The 23,011-nt window shown below is 39.5% G+C and overlaps 1 protein-coding gene across 1 annotated transcript in view; it reads left to right on the top strand.

Annotated features, from left to right (window-relative positions):
• Nucleotides 1-742: 742 nt before the first annotated feature.
• LOC120524959 (butyrophilin subfamily 1 member A1-like) overlaps nucleotides 743-23,011 on the top strand; it is a 56,894-nt gene continuing 34,625 nt past the window's right edge. Inside the window, exons 1-3 of the mRNA XM_039746868.1 lie at nucleotides 743-1,035; nucleotides 19,854-19,927; nucleotides 22,653-22,997. Coding sequence (XP_039602802.1) covers nucleotides 19,858-19,927; nucleotides 22,653-22,997 — 415 coding nt within the window. The 5' untranslated portion in view covers nucleotides 743-1,035; nucleotides 19,854-19,857. The remainder of the gene's footprint in view (nucleotides 1,036-19,853; nucleotides 19,928-22,652; nucleotides 22,998-23,011) is intronic.

The raw sequence follows: 23,011 nt of genomic DNA, 5'->3' as shown, positions 1-23,011 counted from the left end.
TCCTAACACAGGGTCACGGGGGTCTGCTGGAGCCAATCCCAGCTAACACAGGGCGCAAGGCAGGAACAAATCCCGTGCAGGGCGCCAACCCACCGCAGATGTACAGTATATATACAGTATATTCTCATTGCAGGTACACGTCAACACAGTCCTTCTCTATACATCTCATATATCTGTAAGTGTCTAAAATTAACCTGAAATGATTGTGTTATTGTGAGATTTTTCTCAAACCTGTAATATTAATCAGATCAGTACAGATTTTATATATTCACATTCCATGTATATTTTCTTCATGCCCCTGTCTTAGAACACGACACATCTTAAGTTTTTAATACTTTGATTTCCTGAGAGGTGCAATGGCTCACGCCCTGAAGTTTTAACACCAAGGTTGCTGCTTCAGTTCACTCATTTGACTCACTGTGTAGTTCGGAGTAAATCACGACAGTGTTTCATTCATTAAAATGCGTGTGAAAAACGGGATACATAGTAACAAGCATTTATGTCTGCAGCCTGGAGCCTCCACCTTGAACCCGCAAATAGATAAGAGTTGAATAAATTGGGCTCCGATTGTGTCTAGATGTAGACACACCACGGCCACAATCCGTTTACACTATGGTAAGATTAGCGTTATAGGAGGTTTACTTGACTCAGATAATGACGAATAGCTGTTTGGGGAACTCCACGCACTTGGAGCTGCAGCACGTCCGTTTCTTCGGGGTGCTCACCAGATGGCGAAGTTCCTTAAGCGTGCAGAGAAGCTGAAATGAAGACGAGGGCGGAACCCCCCGGATAGTGAAACTGAAAGCTGACACTGCACTATAGAACTGAATTCGTATTTTAAGAGACTAAACACTTCCTTTAATTTTATTGCACACTTCCTGAAGTTTTATTGGGTTTCGCCTTCCTATAAACCAAGTGAGTCAAGGATCCCGTTCCAAACTGGGGTGACATAATGACAGATTTCATCTGCTGGCAGCGAAGAAATTAAGACGAAGCAGGAAGGAGGTCATACGCGGGGAGAACGAAGACAATAAGGTAAAGCGATAGGTTGACAATTCGTTTATTGTTACAATAATTAATTAAATATGAAAGGCTAACTGCTGCTATTGAAACACCAAGAAATAAATACGAATGCGTCTCAGTGACGTGGAGAAATTTATGAAGCAACAATTTTTGGAACTTTTTATGTAAAACTATTAAAAGATTTCGATGCAGAGTTTCGTTAACAGAGCCCACAAATCAAGTCTCACATGTCAAAGGGAGCCATTGAAGGGTGCGGTGAACTTTTTATTTTGTTAACTTAACGATTTCACACTTCAACTTCCCACTAGTAGGCCTAAATTAATCAATCCGTCTTCATTGACAAGATCAGAGCAGGTCTGTCTTGTGAGACCGTTACCGAACCTTAAAAGAAGTGCGTTCAAAACAAGAGCCCAGTGGTGCAGCCAAAAGAAAGATAACTAGACAGAACAAAAGATTGTGTTGTGCTGAAAACTACATTAAAAAGCAAGTTAATAGTAATAATAATAATAATAATAATAATAATAATAATAATAATAATAATAATAATAGTATATTTATATAGCGCTTTTCTCACAATTTAAAGCGCTTTGCAAACTCTAAGGACCCTGGACATGGACCCGTATTCTCCTTACTAAAATAATGTTTCAATAAATACTTTGAACAAGAAGCGGCATGGTGGCGCAGTAGTAGCGCTAATGACGAGGAGACAAGGGGTCGCAACCAAGGTATTCCTTGCGTAGATTTACATGTTCTGGACGGGTTTCCTCCCACTATCGAAGTACTGTACGTGCAGGTTAGGTGGACTGCCGACATTAAATTAGCCTGTGTGTGTGTTTTTTGTGTGTTTTCCCTGCAATGGACTGGCGCCTCGTCCAGGTTTTGCTTCTGCCTTGCGTCATAAACTATATGAGATAGGCTCCAGTATACCTGCGACCCTGATCAGGATTAAGCGGGCTAGAAAATAAAATGACTTTGAACAAGCCACACATATTGCAGTTGAGACCAATGAGAATGACCTTACAGATTAGTCATGAGTGGGCTGCTACCACGACTTCTAGCAGCTTTAACATCAATGCGGAGTCCAGTTCTGCGGAGCCGGGACGTGAACAACGAACAAACTAGGTACACATTGACTCTGTAGGAGAAACGACGCACAAAGTCAAGCCAGAACGAAGGACGTATCCTTCCCTTTTTTATTTGATTCCACAATATTCAGTTTCAACAAATATCCTTATTTTACCACAAAGTAACATAGACCGTTTAAAATGTTTAATTCCTGTTGGTTAACAGCGGTTTGAAAATAACCGTTGAATTCCAGCAGGTGCGATGTTGCACTCAGCCGTTTGTTATACAGTTTTCATTTAATAAGCATAAAAACGAACAAAAAAGAAAGGGAAAATGGTCTTGTTATAAAGTGTAACTTTGTTACTTATGTTATGTTAAATTGATAGGAAGTATTTTCCTAGTTCTGTTAAAACGTTTACCAACATATAGTGCATAGTCAGTGGTTCGATTTATAACCCGTACAAGCTAAGTTGTAAATGTCAGTCATCAGTCAGTCATTATCTAACCCGCTATATCCTAGCACAGGGTCACTGGGGTCTGCTGGAGCCAATCCCAGCCAACATAGGGCACAAGGCAGGAACAAATCCCCAGGGAGGGTGCCAGCCCACCACAGGTCACACACACACACACACACACACAGGGGACAATTTAGGATCACCAATGCACCTAACCTGCATGTCTTTGGAGTGTGGGAGGAAACCGGAGTACCCGGAGGAAACCCACGCAGACACGGGGAGAACATGCAAACACCACACAGTGAGGACCCGGGAAGCAAACCCAGGTCTCCTTACTGTGAGGCAGCACCGCTACCACTGGACCACCATGCCACTCAGATTGTAAATAGAATATTGTAATTATTTCTTGTCATTCTGACTATAGTTGAGTTGGTAAGAAATGGAGGGCAGTTTCAAGCAGTATTGAACATAATGAACGTATTGAAGTGAAGCATATTGTAAGTCTGCTATAGAAAAATAACACAACTTCTAATTATAGAAAGTAACTGAAGTTTAACATGAAAAAGCTAAGATCATAATGAAACAGAAGAAACCTTTTCACCCCTTTCCCTTTTATTCTAACTCTGTAATAACTTTTTTTGTGATTTGTTCTTTTTCTAAAATTTCACTAAACCCTTTTAAAAAGAACATCAGTATCCAGCCCTCCAACTTGCACGGAAAACCATATGGCCACCATAAAAAAAACCTCCCACTGTTCCAGTGTGGTGCTGAGGTGTCACCTGCTGTACTGGGGTCCCAATCCGGGTGGTTCGTTGTGTGGTGGGTGCAGCAACGCGCTGTATCAGCGCATACTCCCAGCCGTTATTAGACTGAGGAATTTCTTTTGTTATGCGTTTGATCCTACCTTGCAAACTCAGTAGCTGAAAAATATGCAACTACTGTACATAAAGTTTTGGCCCTTCTTATTTTAATTCTCTTACCATATGTGATGTTGATAATTTGTGAGTATACCCGCGTGTCTGGTGGAGGTGTATTCAATAGAGGTACTAACTTTGGAGTCTTAACCCCATATTAAACTTGTCAGTTATTTTTAATGGCCTTCTGTCAATGTGGGGCTCCCCTGTTCAGTCCAGTCCAATGGACTATTCCCTGTTACTGCCACGCTACTGTGCAGTTGGAAGTGAAGCCTGAAAGAGTAAACCTACAACATGGCTAAGAAAAGAGGCCTGTGGTGTAGCAGTGTCTATTACGTACCAGTATGTTCTACAAAAAACAAGTTAATGACTAGAAAATAAAACAAAATTAAACAAGTGGAACAGAAAAACTAAAACAAGGAAGTAAGCAAAAAAATAATGTTGCAAAGCTCCCAAAGGTAATTTATTTTTTCTCGCAATATCTCACAGCTTGATGCTAGATAATTCTTTTTTTTTCAGGGCCTTCTGATGGTAATAATGAAAGCAACACCTCATACAATCAGGGGTAGGCAAAGTCAGACCTGTGCCACAGGTGTAGTATCTTAATATTCCATATCTCATGAGTCGCTCTTAACAAAATGATGCTGTAGTTTGTTGGCGTAAGCGTAGTAAGTTGCCAAGTGATGGCATACAAAGAAACCGAGGTCTTACCATAGGGACAGGGATAGTGTGCAGAGCGATAACTGTTGACTTTTGAGCTGGTTGCTTACCAGTGTCTTGAATGTTCATTTTTAAACAATGTGAGTAATTTTATCAACGATGGACTCCGTTGGTAGCAGCACAGCATAAAGAGCACTGTTTTATAGAGGTGAATGAAGCAGGTTCTAAGGAGAACTATAGAAATGGATTATTCCTGTACTTGCCAGACATGCACCATCCCTTCTCATTGATTTCAATTTTCATCCTCTTTTGTTGTTAATGTGGTGTAAGGTTTCTAAAGTCTTTTGGGACTCCCCTCAACGGGATGAGATGCCGAAGAGCGTCTCGAAACGTGATTGCCGCATCTGTGGAAAATAGTATCGCACACTCCTAGCGCTGTAGCAGCTGGCTGAGAAAATAAATCCAAAAAGATCACAGTCACGCTATGAGCACCTAACATCGATGGCTGATGCAAGGAATATTATAAATGCAGGGCACAGTATTACTTGGGCACTAACCTGGCCACGACCCTGCCTGATTGCTGTGTCAGTATATAGGAGAGTGATAGATCCCACTACAATAAATAACGGTTCTGTTCCTGTTTCAAGCTGAATAAAACTGGTTTTGCTGAAGTACTGAGACTCAGCCTCGGGTTGTGGGGTGCAAGACAAGGACTCACATGTCACAGTGGACAATGTGACAGACGCTTTGCAGGTGAAAATAACTGATTTCCTAGGCAAGAGGTCAAACTCTTAATAAGCTGACCAAAGTTACTTTTTGTGGTTTCTACAGACTGCACATTATTCAGGAGTTTTTTTTTTTCCAGGGCTTTTCAAACATACTGGCATGGCATCATTATAAGGCGTCAATTTCAGTTGTGTGCAGGTCTTTAACAAAGCCTGGAAAGAAGCATACTAACTGATGCACATCTTTGTAGTGAATTGTTGTGACATCCAGCATTTCATTTGCTAGTAACTATTTGTGCAAAACAATGGCATAACATTACTGTCACTGATTCATTTTTGAGCATTGCCCTCAATAGCTTTTAATAAAAAGCTTCACAATTTAAACCATTTTTAGAACAGTTGTTTTTAAAGGTAACGCCTGAGATTAACAAATATACTAGTTCACCTACACTGTAAAAAAAAATAAGATTCAATTTACAGTAAAGAGCTGGCAGCTCGGTTGCCAGAATTTCTCCGAAAAAAAAAATGGTGACAATATTTTTAGGTCTATAAAAATGTTATTTTTACCATAAGAAACTGACAACTGGGTTGCCAGAATTTTACCGTAATAAATAAGGTGACAATATTTTTAGGAATAAGTTATTCCCCTTGGGATTAATAAAGTATCTATCTATCTATCTATCTATCTATCTATCTATCTATCTATCTATCTATCTATCTATCTATCTATCTATCTAAAATGGTATAACTTTGTATTAAATAACTGTTTTTTTCTTTACAACACATTCCAACAGAAGGGAATTTTTTTTTTTTTTTTTATTAATTTTATTACAATCAATACATAGCAATCAAGTTTTTACAAAAGAAAGAATTATGTTAAGAACAGATCGATCCCCACCCCTGAGAGAGAGAGCAAACCAAACGGCGTTAAATTTAAGGCTTGTAAACATACCTAAATTAATAAATTCTCTGTGCTTTATGAACTTATTTTAAAATATTACTGATTAGATCCTGCCATATTTTGAAAAAAGTCTGAATGGATCCTCTAACTGAGTATTTGATTTTTTCCAACTTCAAATAATATAACACATTGGTTTCCCACTGACTTAAAAGAGGAGAGTTTGGGTTCTTTCAGTTTATCAGAATAAGTCTGCGTGCCAACAGTGTAGTGAATGCAATCACAATTTGTTTGTCCTTCTCCACTTTACGCCCATCTGGAAGAAAACCAAACACAGCTGTTAATGGGTTAGGAGGGATTGTGAGTCCAAGGCTGTCTAAAAGGCAATTAAATATTTTCATCCAGAATAATGTTTTTTGGTGCAGGCCCAGAACATGTGACCCAGTGAGGCTGGGGCTTGGTTGCAGCGTTCGCATGTTGGAAAGGGAATGTTTAACCATAACCAGAAATCCATGCACTGTAATAAATACGCCAATCAATAAGCCATTTGAAATTATTGTCAGAATCAAACCCCAGTACACAGTTTGCATCAGTAACGTAACAATAACCAATAGCAAACATGTATTATTTAATTATACATATTGAATACAATTCTATGTTTAAGGAAAGTTACGGCACATTGTCTGGTGGAGAAGTAAAGTTTACTTTTGTGGTGTTTGGTGTCCTACAGATATGCCAGCTTATCGAATACAACCCACCATAAATCTGCTTCCATAACCTCAAAAAACCTTCAGCATGCAGGGGAAAATAAGTCTGCTAGCTTTGTTTAAGTTTTTTTTCCCTCCTGTTCAATGGTATGTGGTTCACCAGGAACAATATGGTAAAATGGGGTGTGTCCTTATGCACGTAATGTAACTTCAGTGTTACTGAAACAGCACTTTACCGTTTTACATTGCACAGTTGTTTACCATCGCTATTTAACAGTTTTACACTGTAATTTTTTTTTAACCGTGTCCTGTTCGGCTGTGAAGCAATCAGAATTGATGTCTGAATGCTGGCGACTAGCCTTACAGTTTTTCTCTCAGGTGGAGCGTTACAGCTTCTGCTGACGTCACGCCTGATACCAAAACTTTATTAAAAATATTTTCAGATGTTTTTAAGATTCGAACCGGACACGGAGACAAAAGTGAAAGAAAAAGAAGAGAGAGAAGGAAGAGATGGAGGCAAAGGGGGAAGGGGGGTTTTTCGTATAGAATAAACAATAAATGAACCAGAATCCGCTTCTAGACCTTCAGAAAGAGAGGGGGAAAAAAAAACACAAACCGCAAGACAAAAACATTGCTGCATCAGCTACATGAAGATATATAAAAGTAAAAATGTTTGCTGACAATCATACAGTAATTATTACTAAGGCATTTAGGGCCAACCACAACCTTAGATCATGTGCTGAAGATGTCCAAGTCATACTTATGAAATCACCATGTGAGCACCTGTGTGTGTACGCATGCTTGTATGTGTAAGGTTTCTCTATAGGAGCATCCAATAGTGAGTGTGAAGGGCCACAGACCTGCCCCCAAAAACGTGGAAGATGGAGGGAGTTCCAAGCCCAGAGATCCAGAGGTCACCCCAGAGCGCGGACACCCCAGGGAGGCCGTCACCAGAGAAGCCCCAACCCCCACTCGAGAGGCGCAGAGGATCACCCCGGGGGGCCACAACCAGCAGCCGGCAGAGTCCCGGGAGATATCAACGGCAAGCCCTCAGGCCCGCCCGCAGCCACTCATCCCCGAACCCAGCAGCCCGGGACCCAAGGGCGACCCACCCCGCCGAGGACCCAACAGAGCCCAGGGAACCAGATCTCACCAGGCAGCCACCGGGAGCGACCAGACAGATGCTTAAGGCAGGGGGAGGGTTACACTGTAAAATTAACAGAGGTTTTTTCAGTGTAATTGTAATGTAACAGTAAACGGTATACAGGAGGTCCTCGGGTTACAACGTCTCAACATACTACATTTCAAGTTTACAACATTCACTCCCATAAAAACTTAAATAAATTGAGTGTTTCAGCTTATGCCGTTAGTGTTATAGTTACAGACTATGTGGGCGAACTAGTTTGGTTGTGCACAGCGGAAGAATACGTAGTAACTCGGCATATGAGTGAGGGAGTTGGCAAACTAGTTTGGTTGTGCGTGGCACAAGTGTTTCGTTTGTGTTGCTTTGTTTGGCAACTTTTGGTCCTTATTGTGGCTCCTAAACGAAAGTCAGACTCTTCAGATGGTAGTGCTTTGAAGAAGAGGATAGCCATCACAGGGAGGAAGTAAGAACAGCTTTGAAGAGGATGAAAAATGGAAAGGCCGTTGGTCCAGATGACATACCTATAGTAGCATGGAGGTGTTTAGGAGAGATGGCAGCGGAGTTTTTAACCAGATTGTTTAATGAAATCTTAGATAGTAAGGGGATGCCTGAGTAGTGGAGAAGAAGTGTACTGGTGCCGATTTTTAAGAATAAGGGGGATGTGCAGAGCTGCAGTAACTACAGGGGAATAAAATTGATGAGCCACAGCATGGAGTTATGGGAAAGAGTAGTGGAAGCTAAGTTAAGAAGTGAGGTGATGATTAGTGAGCAGCAGGATGGTTTCATGCCAGGCAAGAGCACCACAGATAAAATGTTTGCTCTGAGTATGTTGATGGAGAAGTTTAGAGAAGGCCAGAAGGAGTTGCATTCTGTCTTTGTGGACCTGGAGAAAGCATATGACAGGGTGCCTTGAGAGGAGCTGTGGTATTGTATGAGGAAGTCGGGGGTGGCAGAGAAGTACGTAACAGTTGTATAGGATATGTACGAGGGAAGTGTGACAGTGGTGAGGTCTGCAGTAGGAGTGATGGATGCATTCAACGTGGAGGTGGTATTACATCAGGGATCGGCTCTGAGCCCTTTCATATTTGCAATGGTGATGGCCAGGTTGACAGATGAGATTAGACAGGAGTCCCCGTGGCCTATGATGTTTGCTGATGACATTGTGATCTGTAGCGATAGTAGGGAATAGGTTGAGGAGACCCTGGAGAGGTGGAGATATGCTGTAGAGAGGAGAGGAATGAAGGTCAGTAGGAAAAAGACAGAATACATGTGTGTAAATGAGAGGGAGGTCAGTGGAATGGTGAGGATGCAGGGAGTAGAGTTGGCGACGGTGGATGAGTTTAAATACTTGGGATCAACAGTACAGAGTAATGGGGATTGTGGAAGAGAGGTGAAAAAGAGAGTGCAGGCAGGGTGGAATGGGTGGAGAAGAGTGTCAGGAGTAATTTGTGACAGACGGGTATCAGCAAGAGTGAAAGGGAAGGTCTACAGGACGGTAGTGAGACCAGCTATGTTATATGGGTTGGAGACGGTGGCACTAACCAGAAAGCAGGAGACAGAGATGGAGGTAGCAGACTTAAAGATGCTAAGATGTGCACTGGGTGTGACAAGGATGGATAGGATTAGAAATTAGTAAATCAGAGGGTCAGCTGAGGTAGGATGGTTGGGAGACAAAGTCAGAGAGGTGAGATTGCGTTGGTTTGGACACGTACAGAGGAGAGATGCTGGGTATATTGGATGAAGGATGTTAAAGATAGAGCTGCCAGGGAAGAGGAAAAGAAGAAGGTCTAAGCAAAGGTTTATGGATGTGGTGAGAGAGGACATGCAGGTGATGGGTGTAACAGAACAAGATGCAGAGGACAGAAAGATATGGAGGAAGGTGATCCGCTGTGGCAACCCCTAACGGGAGCAGCCGAAAGAAGAAGAAGAAAGAGATCATTTTTTGTCATTTTTTCTGTTACTACAGTACGGTGTACAATACAGTGTATCTATGTCCTTATCCTTTTTCTGTGGCTTAGTTGTGCTTTTATGTTCTAGATTTTGATTTTGCAAATGTGTTAAGATAGGTAAGTGACTTAGGCAAGGGTGTGTTTTGACTTACACCAAAATTCTGTTGTAGGAACCCCCTGTATAGCATATTTTGAAGGCAGAAAAATATTGATTTTACAGAACTTGGCTGTAAAAAATATTGAAATGTATTGTTTAAGATATACAGGTAATTTTCAGTAGAACATAAGGTAACTTTCCTTTTTTCAGAAAAGATATTTTACTTTCACAATTTACAGTATTTTAACCGTTAAATGTACTGACATGTTTTACAATGTAGGTTCATAAACACACTTAGAATTTAATACAGCCCACTGTCATTATTAACAATTTGTCCCACTTTACTTCCAAAAACATTTCCCACCCCTGCTTTACACTAATAAGTACAGAAAAGTGTGGTCATTGGGATTTATGAGGGCCCCATTCTTATTTTTGCCTTTGGCCTCCAAATCATTAAATCTGCCTCTAAGTGTGATATAAACACATCAAAAGGGAGTCAAAACCAATTGAAGACCGTAGAGTCATGCTTTTATTTTGCTTTTATAAACTTCAAGGAAGTTCAGTCCCCTCAGTAGACAGTTATTGGCCAGTTTAATAAAATAGCTACAGAAATGGAAACATCTCTGTTATAGTCCACCAAGGATTTCTGCATAATGTAAACCATTAATGACATACTTGTTTAAAACTTTCCAAGACTCAATGATGTGTGTGTTTAGTTGCAGTATAAACTTAAGCACAACCATTTTAATCACTTTCTGAAACAAATGACATATCCTACTACCCTGGAATAGGTGTGTACTGTGTTATTAATGAACACGTAAAACACATAATAAGTGGATATAATGCTTATCAAAAGACAATATTAAAGAATGGTTACTTACCAGCTCAAAACCTGAGCTATGTTTGGGAGTAGGGAAGGGTCAAGATGCAGTTACAACCCTTCTTGTCCACTTTTTTAAAAACTTTTTTTTGTTTTTATTTAATTATGGAGATAAATAATAGTGAAAAATTAAAGCAAAACTCTTTGAAACAGAGACAGCACAAAATGCATCCAAGTGAGCACACTGTGGCAAGCTCTTCATCTTTTCTGTATGGGCGTGAAATGTAAACATTTTGGTGGTGCATGCATGCATTTTAATTTTCTTTTTTTTTTTATTTTTTGGATTCAGATTCAGCATTTTAGATGAGACTAGGGGGTTTTGACCCCTGCTCGCTTCGAGTGCCACGCCCCGGATCTTCGGTACGCGCTAGCCTCTTTGCAGTTCTGCCACTTGTGTATGAGGATGTGGATGTACAATTTAAACAGATTTTTATTTTCTTGGGAATTGTTACATATGCATCAACGCAACGTATAACATATGATTGAATTTCGTTTCTGTCTCTCTATTAAGCAAAATTACTTTTTCGAGTGTTTGGCTCTGAAATTTGTTAATTGTCTTTGCAAAAGCTATTCTAATTGGAAACTGTTAACGTTTTAATACAAATGGCATATCAAGATCTCATTTGTTGTCCAATGTTATTTGCAGAAGATGTACTACATTACCTTTCTTGGATACAGTACATCCTTCTTTTTCTAGTAATTTGTGCGTTGGAAGACCGGACGGTGTTAACGGTTGTAGATATTCTTCAGGATGTTTCATCTTCGATCACCACCAACTGTTTCAGCATAGTCTATTGGTACACATTTAACCAATTTGCCATGTTACCGATAGACATTTTTGGATGCATTTAACCAATTTGCTGTGTAACCAGTCATCATTTTTGGCATTAATTCATTTGACTTCCTCGTTTCTCGGTGCTAGAGGACTGTGGTCTTGTTTGAAAATGTTTGAGAGGAGGGCGTGACTTGAAAAAAAAGTGAAGCCGAAAGTCTTGACTCATGGGACTTGCAAAAAATCTCTCTTCCAAAAAGTCTCGTCTCTAAAAAGTCTTGTCGCGTTGAAGGATTTTTTTTATATAATTGAGAGATTAGATAAACTTTTTTAATCCCTTCGGGGAATTCAGATCCATACAGCAGCAGAAAAATGAAAAACAAGGATAGAGACTAGGAGGATAAATAATACAGCCAATCAATCAATCAATGTATACTGTGCAAATATTTCAAAATGAACTTTGAGTATGTTGGGAGGAAGCACTGAATTGCCTGATAGCAGTGGAAAGAAAATACCCTCAGAGGTTTCAATGTGGGTAGTGAACTTCGGATGCAAATATAATATGCTTGAAGTCACCAGCATTCTAGGTTCAGATGATTCATTAATAGAGTTTTGACAACAGGATGAGACATTTCTGTTGCTGAGTTAATAAACACTGGTGAAACACACAGACCCAAGGTCCTAATATAAAATCCAAATAAAATCCCAGTTAAAGATAAAGAGCTGTTAATTATCAGTTCCTCTAACAGTCATAATGTATTTTATTACCTCGGGTACCACATTTAGAGCAAGCAGAACTGTTTATTTTGGCAACACATTTTTATTTGTTTTCAGCTTGAAAAATTACAGCTTGAAACTGAACACATCGCTGATGGAATTTTGCTAAGTAATGATATTTGCATGATACTCAGCAGATTTCACTGCTTTTCTTTTTCTGTCTGCCATTATGGTGATTGTCACTTGACGTTTATCTGTACTAATAAAAGGCAAAACCCTGACTAACTGACTGACTCACTCACTCATCATTAATTCTCCAACTTTCCGTGAAGGTAGAAGGCTGAAATTTGGCAGGCTCATTCCTTACAGCTTACTTACAGTACAAAAGTTAAGCAGGTTTCATTTCGAAATTCTACACGTAACAGTCATAACTGGAACCTACTTACGTACATATATACGGCCATAGCCTGCAGCTCAGTCGCCGTATGAGGCGGAGTTGCGTCCAGCATCATCACGCCTCCCACGTAATTGAGTGCCTGCCCATATACAGTGGTGTGAAAAACTATTTGCCCCCTTCCTGATTTCTTATTCTTTTGCATGTTTGTCGCACAAAATGTTTCTGATCATCAAGCTTTGTCTTCCTCCTCCCTACTCTGGCTCCCCGAATAGTGGCTCCTGGCTCCTTTTATATGACACCCGGAAGTGCTCCAGGTGCTTGATGACTCATTTACGGATGGGATAGTCTCTAAAAGCCCTGAAACCTATTCTGTATAAGTGGGTCTTTGTAGCACCCCTTACCTAAAAATTGCTCCTGTAGCTTTATTTAATGATATCTCGCTCCGCCTCCACAAAATCAGTTATTGAGCATTACAGACGTGAGCAAAAATTTGACATTGATTTGATCCATTACAGTGGTGGAAGGGGGACTAATATCGAGTCCTGTCTAAATTAGCTAGACAATATTTAGCATCCCTAGCCATTACTGTTGTGAACGCTTGTTTTCTGCATTTACTGTTAACAGAAAAAAGAGGATCTTTTGAACCAACCAGTTTAACTAAACTGTTGGTGCTGAAGCAATTGTCAGGAAAACAATAATGTCTGTAATATTTCTTCATATCATTTTAATGAAAGTATTACTCACAACCAATCAAAGTGCTGAACTAATTTGTACTATGATTTGGTTCAAAATAATACAAAAACAAAGGCTTACTTTGAGCCCTTGACTGATTAGTATTTCTATGTTTATTCAGTTGTTTCTGTTACACAAAACTGCTCAATTAACTAACTGAAATAATTTAATATGCATTGGCAAAGTCAGTTTATATTAGAAATTAATCACTGAATTATTTCTGCTTACTGAAAAAATTAATATGCTTAAAGTGAATCTTTATATATAATACGCTACCATGGCTGTCCGTTTGTCTGTCCAGGATTTTAAAACACCTGTAGCTCGTTTGACCTACTAACCTGAAATTTAGTACACATATACTACATGCCCTCTACTGTCCACTTTCATGATGATGATTAACCACCAAGGTTATTCCTTTTTATTTTTATTTTATTTTATTTTACTGTAGAATCAACTCTCAGCAGCAGCCAGTAGGGAGAACGTGCAGCACATGTGTATGGGCGCCGTTCTCATCCCTACCACTTTCGCCCCTACCTCTTCATATCTTAAATCATTCTAGAGGCAGATTGAAGACTTAAGTGCCAGCTTAAGTGAAAAATTAAGAAAAACGTACTAAGTCACTGCAGCACAAACACTGGCTTAATCAGTTTTGGCGCAAAAAGATGCCGACAAAAGTAGAGAAGAAGCGGGCCACTAGGGTGGAGAAAAGAAGAGTGGCTCCATAAGCAGCAAGCGCATCAACCTCTGAGCAAACGAACGTACAGAGAAAGAGGATAAAAACTAGGAATTCTCAATATTCCAGTGCGCCGTTACTGGTACATAATATTTCAATTAATATACACTTAATTCTCAGAAAAATTTGAATCATGTGCTTAATTTTTTTAATCAAAAAATAATTAAATAATTGCAAAAAAAAAAATTACAAGGAGAAAGTTTCTGTAAAGTCCTTCGTGTGGCATGACACTTAGAAGTTTGAGCACGTTTCGAATAGTAGAAGCAGACCTGGACACAGACTAGGTAAACATCATTATAAGCACCACAACACGTTTATTTACACAATATTTACAAAGTGACACAGCACACACAACCCAGTACTCCCATACCACAACACCCTCAGTCCAGGCCTCTCATAATGCCTTTCTCTTCTGGTCTGCCTCCACTCCTCTCCTCCTCTCTCCTACGAGCTCTGTCCTCTTCCACCCGACTACAGCCATCGAATGGAGGGAGGTGGCCCCTTTTATATCCACCCGGACATACTCCAGGTGCCTTCCAATGAGCTCCTGCCACCACTCCCTGTGCACCTGGAAGCACTTCGGGTGTCCCTGGTCTTCTTCCCCCCAGCACTTCCTGGTGTTTTGCATAAGTGCTGAGGGCCAGGGTTCCTCAAGTACCTGGCGGTGACCACGGGCCCCTATAGGGTTGAGCTTCAATGCTCCTTTCCTGTGGTCCCCATAGCCACCAGGGCGGCACCCCCTCATGTTCTGGAGGAGGGGTAATCACTCCTCTGGTCCTTCTGAGCATCCCACTCACCTCAGCATCTATTAATTTATTTTTAAAGCCTTCATTGTCTTCAGAAGTTTTACTTTAAGCTGAGTATAGGTAACGAGAACAACATCTATTTCAATAGCACATTTTTGTAATAATAATAATTAGAGCATAGAATTGTATAAAACAGTTACAGAATCAAAATGTCCAGTTTTCTAATAAAAACCTTTGGTCAGATGCCCATGGAGGAGAGGGAAATTAGGGTTAGGGTCACTTGGTGAAATGTTGGAGAAAATAAACCTAGGGGGTTACAAGGCCAAAAAACATTCTTGAGTCCATGACCGTGCCATCATTAACATGATACTCCTGTGGAGCTGTCTACATCTCCCCAGCATCTTAGGTGGCTGCAGAACGCTTAGACCAGGGGTCAATGGTGTACAATGACACAACTGAGTTCTGGGAGTCTATTAAAACAGCTAACTAAGCAATTTCTTCCTAAGGTATGAGGTAATACTTGTGATGCAGTTTACAACGTTTCTACAGGCGATTAAAAATTGTTTTAAAATTGGCAAAACTGCTGAATTCCCTCAACCTCACATACAACTGTTGTGAAATGACACCATATGACAAACACATAGGCTAAAGAGGCTTTACTTTACAGGAATGCTGCATGTGCTTATCCAGTTCTGAAGCTTTTTGTTCTTTACACCAGAAGTGACAATCACACCTCATATAGTCCAATTGTCCAATAGTAGGTGACTGTTGGAAGGCATTGGCAGTAAAGTTTAGCACTAGAGGTCAATTCCTTTTCGTCTGATCAGCAGCAGTGGTCTCCTGAGTCTGGTATCCACACACTGGGGGATGTCCTTTGGAGAGAGTTCATCTCTGCCTAGATCTTCAGACATGTGGGCATTGTTCTTTATCCTTTCCTCAGTAAGGCACACATGGAAATGGGCACAGTCAGTCTGTTGCCAATGCAAACTGACATGCCTTATTTGCAAATAAAATAGATAAGAAGACGGAGTGAAAAAGGGGAAGAACAGGCACATGGCCTTCCTACTGTTTTTAACTTGGGAGTGCAAAACAGGGATCAAATAAAGACTATTTTGTGTCTTAAATCTAACTACATAGAAAATGACACACAAAGTGGATTGGCTTTATGACTTTGTTAAAGACAGAAGGCCTTTTCAGACACATATATGGGAAATGAATCTATCAGAATACTGTAGAACTTGGAAGAATCTTTGATAATAATCATAACATGGGTAGCCTGAGATTTGATGCATTTCTTGGGGTGTCTTCAACCACTGGTCATCTGGGTAACCTCTTTACGGTTCTCTGTATGGTCTTGCCCTGAACAGAAGAAGACAAATGAAGAGAAGCAGACAAAATGTCACCATCTGTGTTCTGTTTGCACATTGGTCCTGTGTGTGTCTGTGTCAGTTTCTGCCCATGTACTCCAGTATTCACCAAACATCCACACATCTGTGAATTAGGTTGACTGGGGTCCAATGTGAGAGACTGTATGAGTTTGTGCGTGGCAGGATTAAGCAGCTGAAGAAAAGCAGACAAATGACCCGGCAAACACAGTCATGATATAGAAGCACCAGATGACCAACAAACACATCTTCAAGCGATGAACACTTTATCACAGGGAGAACTTGAAGCCCCACCTAGAAACAGATGCCTCAATGGTAGACAGGATTGTGAGGTGTCCTAGAACCCTAACAAGTCATTGAAGTTACATGTCAGATTTAGGTTTTATACAGTAGTTCTATGAACAAAACTGAAGAAGATTCCCATTATTATTTTTTCTAGTAACCCAGCAATTGGAAATCCATATATATATTATTAAATACCTTATAATAATACTGCTGCAGGGCATTCATTAAAATTTCATTACCTATATGTTTAATTGTCTCTAAAACAGACATGATATCACAGAAAAAAATGAAGATCTAAAAATGAATCATGATAACACTATTATGTAGGGGGATCAATATTTTAAATCATGTTGAATTAGAGAATTGTTAATTAGTAGCTGGCTCAGATCTATCTGTCTATCATACAGCACTTTTCACTTTGTTCTACAGTGTCTTGTGAAAGTATTTGTATCTGGGTTTGTCCTGGAATTAACATGGATTTTTGGTGGGGATTAGCACCCTTTGATTCGCACAACATGCCTACCACTTTGAAGGTGCAAAATATTGAAGCTGCAATTCCAGCTGCAAGTCTCTTGGGGAATGTCTCATTAGCTTAGCATATCTTGCCACTAGGATTTTTGCTCTTTCCTCAAAGCAAAACTGCTCCAATTTCTTCAAGTCTGATGGGTTGCATTAATGTACAGTAATCTTCTAATCATGTCACAGATTCTCAGTTGGATTATGGCCTTGACAAGATGTTTCCCTTTAAACCACTCAAGCGCAGCTTTAGCAGTATGTTTTGCACCATTCATCGTCCTGCAGGAAGGTTAACCCAATCTCTGATCTCTGGCAGAATGAAACATGATTTTCTCAGGAATTGCCCCATATTTAGTGCCAGTCATTTTTCCTTCAATCCTGACCAGTTTTCCTGTCTCCACAACCTGATGCTGTAACCCCTGTGCTTCATTGTGGGCATGTTGTTTTCGGGGTGATGAGAAGTGTTAGATTTGCACCAAACATGTTGTTTCCCATGATAACTACAAAGATCAATTTTAGTCTCATCTGACCAGAGAACCTTCTTCATGTGTTTTTAATATGGTCCACCACATGCTTTTGGACAAATTCCAAGCGTGTTTTCTCATTGTTGCCTTTAAGTAATGGCTTTTTTCAGGCCTCTTTGCCATAAAGCCCCACTCTGGGGAGTGCACAGCTTAAAGTGGTCCTATGGACAGACATTCCCATTGATCACTAATCAGATCACTGGATCTCTGATTAATACCCTCATTGCCCGGTCTGTGAGTTTTGGTGGGTGGCCTTCTCTTGTCAGGTTTGCAGTGGCGGCATATTCATTCCATATTGTTATAATGGATTTAATGATGCTCTGTGGGAGAGTCAAAGTTTGGGAATTTTTTTTTGTAACCTAACCCTGATCTATACTTCTCCACAACTTAGCTTCTGACCTGTCTGTTGTTCTTCTTGATTTTCATGTTGGATTGCTTAGTGGTGTTGTAGAATCAGGGGCCTTTCAGGTCAGGTGTATTTATACAGACATAACGATGCAGATCATTTGACACTTTGATTGCACACAAGTGGACCAATTAATTATGTGTTTACATAAAATCTTTCCAAGCAAAGAGGAGGAATACATAATGCAACTTTAAAATTTTTACTTGATTTTTTTATTTATATAGAAGGTATTTTACTTTCATTTCACCTCAACAATTTGTACTGTATTGTTAAGTCCATTACATAAAATCCAAATGGAAATTAATTTTAATTCCAGATTGTAATTCTACAAAACAGGAAAACTCCAAGGGGGAGTGATCTATCTATCTATCTATCTATCTATCTATCTATCTATCTATCTATCTATCTATCTATCTATCTATCTATCTATCTATCTATCTATCTATCTCAGCACAAATAACAAATAACCTAAAATGACAAAATCCAATTTAGTAAGAGCCATATATTATTTGAGAAAAGTCCGTAACTTTTTATTCAATTGGAGAAAATCTTGTTCATTTGGAAAATCTCTTAGATCTAATTGATCACTTATTGTAGAAAATCTATTAATTGTATTCCACTGATATTAGCACTGATTATATGCTATGTGAGAGCATCTTCCACTAGTATCTGAAAGCTTATGAAATCAAAGATTTAGGACATTGGTACAACACCCTAAGATAGGGGATGGCAGGATGAAGCTTCTGATGTTTCTTTTTGATTGTGCTGGAAATAGATCTGAAGTTCTAGATCTTTGAAAATATTGAGAATTGGTGGTTTACAGAAATCATAGCAGCCATCAGCTTAAGGCCGTGGAGGAAGCACACAGGTGCACTAAAAGCTCAGCTGTTTCCTCATATTGATATTTACGGTATCATTAAAATGCTGCAATAAATGTACTGTACATGTTCGTATGTGTGACGGAGATCTAGAGTAAAACAATGTTTAAATTTGTTGCTTTAAAGAAGTAATTTGTTGCTATGGCAGCAAACTTTATAAATCAATTATATTTTTTTCCTGTGAGGTTATCTTTACTATAAAGAAACATGAAAGATTACAATTTTGTGAGCTGTCTTGAAAGCTTTCATGTTGTAGTCTTTTTAGTTAGCCATGCTTGACCTCTCACTAAATCCGTAATGGCTAACACTCATGGTGCTACAGAGAATAATAATTCTACTGGGTAAAGAAAATCATAACAGTATTTTGGGCATGTCCTTGAGAATAGGGACAGAATATAAGGGGGTTAAGGAAATGTGCCTGTGGTATTAACGACACGTTATATGCTCCATCACAGTGTAGTGCTTACCTAAATTTCAGATAACAGGTCAGAATGTTCCCACCCTCTTGATTGCTTTTCTCCACTTATGGACTCCAGATTTAATTCATTTTCATCTCTGTATAAAATTCAACTTTTGGGATATGGGATAATGCAAAACTTCCAGACTGTCAGAATGTTCCTGGTGCTACTGCTGATCATCCCTGGTACACTTCTTCCAGTAGGTTTGGAGTGAACTTTCAAAACAATACCTTAAGTCTTTTTATTTTTAGAACAGCAGCCATAATAAAAGTGATTAGTTTGATGAATCTTAAATTTATTATGTCTTTATTTATTTATTTTTTTCTTTGGCATAATATTTATTGGGCAGCACGGTGGCGCAGTGGGTAGCACTGCTGCCTCGCAGTTAGGAGACCCGGGTTCCCTTCCTGGGTCCTCCCTGCATGGAGTTTGCATGTTCTCCCTGTGTCTGAGTTGGTTTCCTCCTGCAGTCCAAAGACATGGTTAGGTGCATTGGCGATCCTAAATTGTCCCTTAGTGTGAAGGTGTGTGCCCTGCCCTGGGTTTGTTTCCTGCCTTGTGCCCTGTGTTGGCTGGGATTGGCTCCAGCAGACCCCTGTGACCCTTTAGTTAGGATATAGCAGTTTGGAGGATGGATGGATAATATTTATCTATCATTAACTGACATTTGCTCATTCTTTTTATTTTGTATGTTGTTCTTGCAATGGTTAAACTTGAATATAAGTAGATCTAAATGTTCAATCTACAGTCTGTTTATGCATTTTGTTTTGTTTTGTTTTTCATACAGAAAGATGAAAAGTCACTCACAATGGCATGGCTGTCTTTCCTTGTTCTTTATAATGGGGGTTTCCTCAAACAAAGGTAAATGCTAAGTACAGTAAATACATATTGTAAAAAAGGCACAGACTAAATAAATATATGTATTTATAATTACACAGGATTTACAAAGTATTCAGAACCCCTTAACTTTCTGCACTCTTTATCATGTTGTAGATTTAATTTTAAATGGACACATTTGTCATCAGCCTACATTTAAAAATCCATAATTACAAAGTGAAGACATGTTTTCAGAAAAGTTTTGCAAAAAAAAAACAAAACATTAATCTCTTATTCACATACTGTAAGTATGCAGGCTCTTTAATGGGGCACCCAGAATTATTTGCTGTAATTCTCCTTGAGGTGTGTCTAGAACTTGACTAGAGTCCATCTGTGGCAAATGGAGCTGAGTGGACATCATTTAGAATGGCATATCTGTACCTAAGTAAAGAAGGTCCATAACTCACACTGCATATCAGGACAAAAACCAAGCCACAAAGTCCAAAGAACTCTCTGTAGACCTTCACAATCAAATTGTGGTGAGGCATACTGTAAATCAGGGCAAGGGGATAATACCATTTTTAAAGCTTTGGGTGTTTCACAGGAGCACAGTGGCCTCAAAAGTTGAGAATTAGTTTGGAACCACCAGGGGTCTTCCTATAGTTGACCATCAAGCCAAACTGAGTAGCTGGGCAAGAAGGGCCTTGGTCAGGGAGACGACCAAGATTCCAGTGGCCTCTCAAAAAGAGCTTCAGAAGTCCTTTGTTGAGATGGGAGAATCTGTCAGAAGGATGGCCATCTCAGCAGCACTCCATCAATCAGACATTTATGGGAAAGTGGCTAGATGTAATCCACTCTTGAGTATAATAGAATTTGACAGTTTAAAAGACTGTGACTGCATGACAACACAAGATTCTCTGGTCTAATGAGTTAAAAGCTGAATTTGTTTGTCATAATTCCAAGTACAATGTCTGGTGAAGACCAGGCCCCATTCATCACCTACCTGTTACCATCAATAGAGGTGAAACATGTTAGTGGCAGCATCATTCTATGGGGTACTTCTTAGCAGCAAGGACAGGGAGTCCAGTAAGAAGAGAGATCCTTGAAGTAAACCTGCGGCAGAGTGCATATATACCATGATTGTGGAAAAAGAACTTGAAAAATATCAAACTTGTCCTTTTAAGTCTTGACTGGAGTTGTAGGTCTCCAGACATTCAGGTTTTTCGAACTTTGCATCAGGTGGTGTATTGATTGTCATCTTCTTAGATAGATAGATAGATAGATAGATAGATAGATAGATAGATAGATAGATAGATAGATAGATAGATAGTAGTTGCCAGTAGTAGTCATAAAAGGTATAAAAGCACTTAACAAGTTCAAGTCTCTTAGCAGTGTGTAATCTAATTCCCGTATAGTATTTTCTAAACAAAGTATAGTTTTTAGGGGTATGTATAGTATATTCAATATGTTTTAATACTGGCCCTTGTGTTGCACTTTTGTGGTTTTGAGCTACTGATGCATCACTAATTGAACATGTAGTGGAATGAAACATTTGTCTATCTACAGGATCATGTAATTTAGGACATAGGTGGAAATTAAGGGGAAGTGCATTCAAAACTTAAGCTAGGAACCATTCTTTAGGCAAACTACCAAGACATGGAGTTGAAGCAGAAACCTTAACAACCTTTAAGAAAAATCTGGATGAGATATCGGGACAGTTTAGCTATTAGCTAAATAAATGGGCTGGATGGACTGAATGGTGTCCTCTCATTTGTCAGATTTCTTATGTTTCTTATGTTGGATGTTCTCATGTGCTCAGACATCCTTTAGAAAATTTAAAGTAACGTGTATATTAAGCAAAAAAATGTCAGTATCATATTTTTACCAGCTTCTTGATAAATCTGTGTCTGAAACACTTCAAATTTTACAACAAAACAAATAGTGACCAAGCTCATAACCTCTGTCGTGCCCAACAGGCCCCATGCAGTTTACAAAAGTAACGCTGTATATGTTTTTTCTGCAATGAACACAGTGCCCCCTATTAGTTTTAAGAATGATACATTAACTTTTTAAAGTAATAATACTTCTTTACATTTATATTGCACTTTTCTCATTACTCAAAGCACTTTACTTAATGAAAGGGGAGCCATTTCAACTCCCACTAATGTGCAGCATCCACCAGGTTGATGCTGTGACAGCCATTTTGCCCCAGTACGCTATCCACACATTAAATGTTAGGTAGTAAAGGGGTCAGAAATAGTTAGGGATTATTAGAAGGCCAGATTGACTAGGCTGAGGACATCGGGATACACCCTATGAAGGATATCTAGAGATCTTTAATGACTACAGAAGAGTCAAGACATTGATTTTACGCCTCACCCTAAGGACAGCACCATTTTTACAGGACAGTGTCCTCGTCACTGGGGCATTGGGATCCTTGTTCAGACCACAGGTTAAGAGCCCCTTGCTGACTTGCCAACATCTCTTCAAGCAGCACCCCAAGCTTTTTCTTGTTGGTCTCCCATTTAAGTACTTGCCAGGCCCATACATGCTTAGCTTAGCTATTGCATGTGGTATGGTTACTGTCATGAATTATTGTAATATCATATTGTATTGTATTTTCTTCTGAAGTATTGTATTAATTTCAGTGTATTTATAATACAGAACACCCTTGGAAAGAGTTAAAATTTACTGCACAAGAGTGTTTACTGAACTTTTAGTTCTATTATATTCACTTTAGGAGCTTAATGTCACATTCTTGTTGTTCTAGATAGTTTATTCTCAAACTCAAATGATATACTAGTGGCTGCACCTGGTGAGATGGTCACCTTGCCGTGCCTAATCCTGTCCAAGATCTCCGCCAGAGACATGGAGGTGAGGTGGTACATCAAGGAGTTTGATAATCTGGTTCATTTGTATCACAATCAACAAGATGATGTGGAAAACCAGAGGCCGGATTACAAGGGCCGCACTAGCCTCTCTAAAATTGGACTGGAGCATGGAGACCTTTCCTTGATGCTGAGAGGCCTTCGTCCGGCAGACAGTGGAAATTACTCTTGCTTCGCCTCCAGTGAATCCTGGTATGATGAAGTCAAAGTTGCCCTTATTGTTGGAGGTGAGTGCAAAATA

Source organism: Polypterus senegalus, chromosome 3 (assembly GCF_016835505.1).
Source record: "Polypterus senegalus isolate Bchr_013 chromosome 3, ASM1683550v1, whole genome shotgun sequence".
Classification (NCBI taxonomy): Eukaryota; Metazoa; Chordata; class Cladistia; order Polypteriformes; family Polypteridae; genus Polypterus; species Polypterus senegalus.
This window is presented reverse-complemented; position numbering and strand designations above follow the sequence as displayed.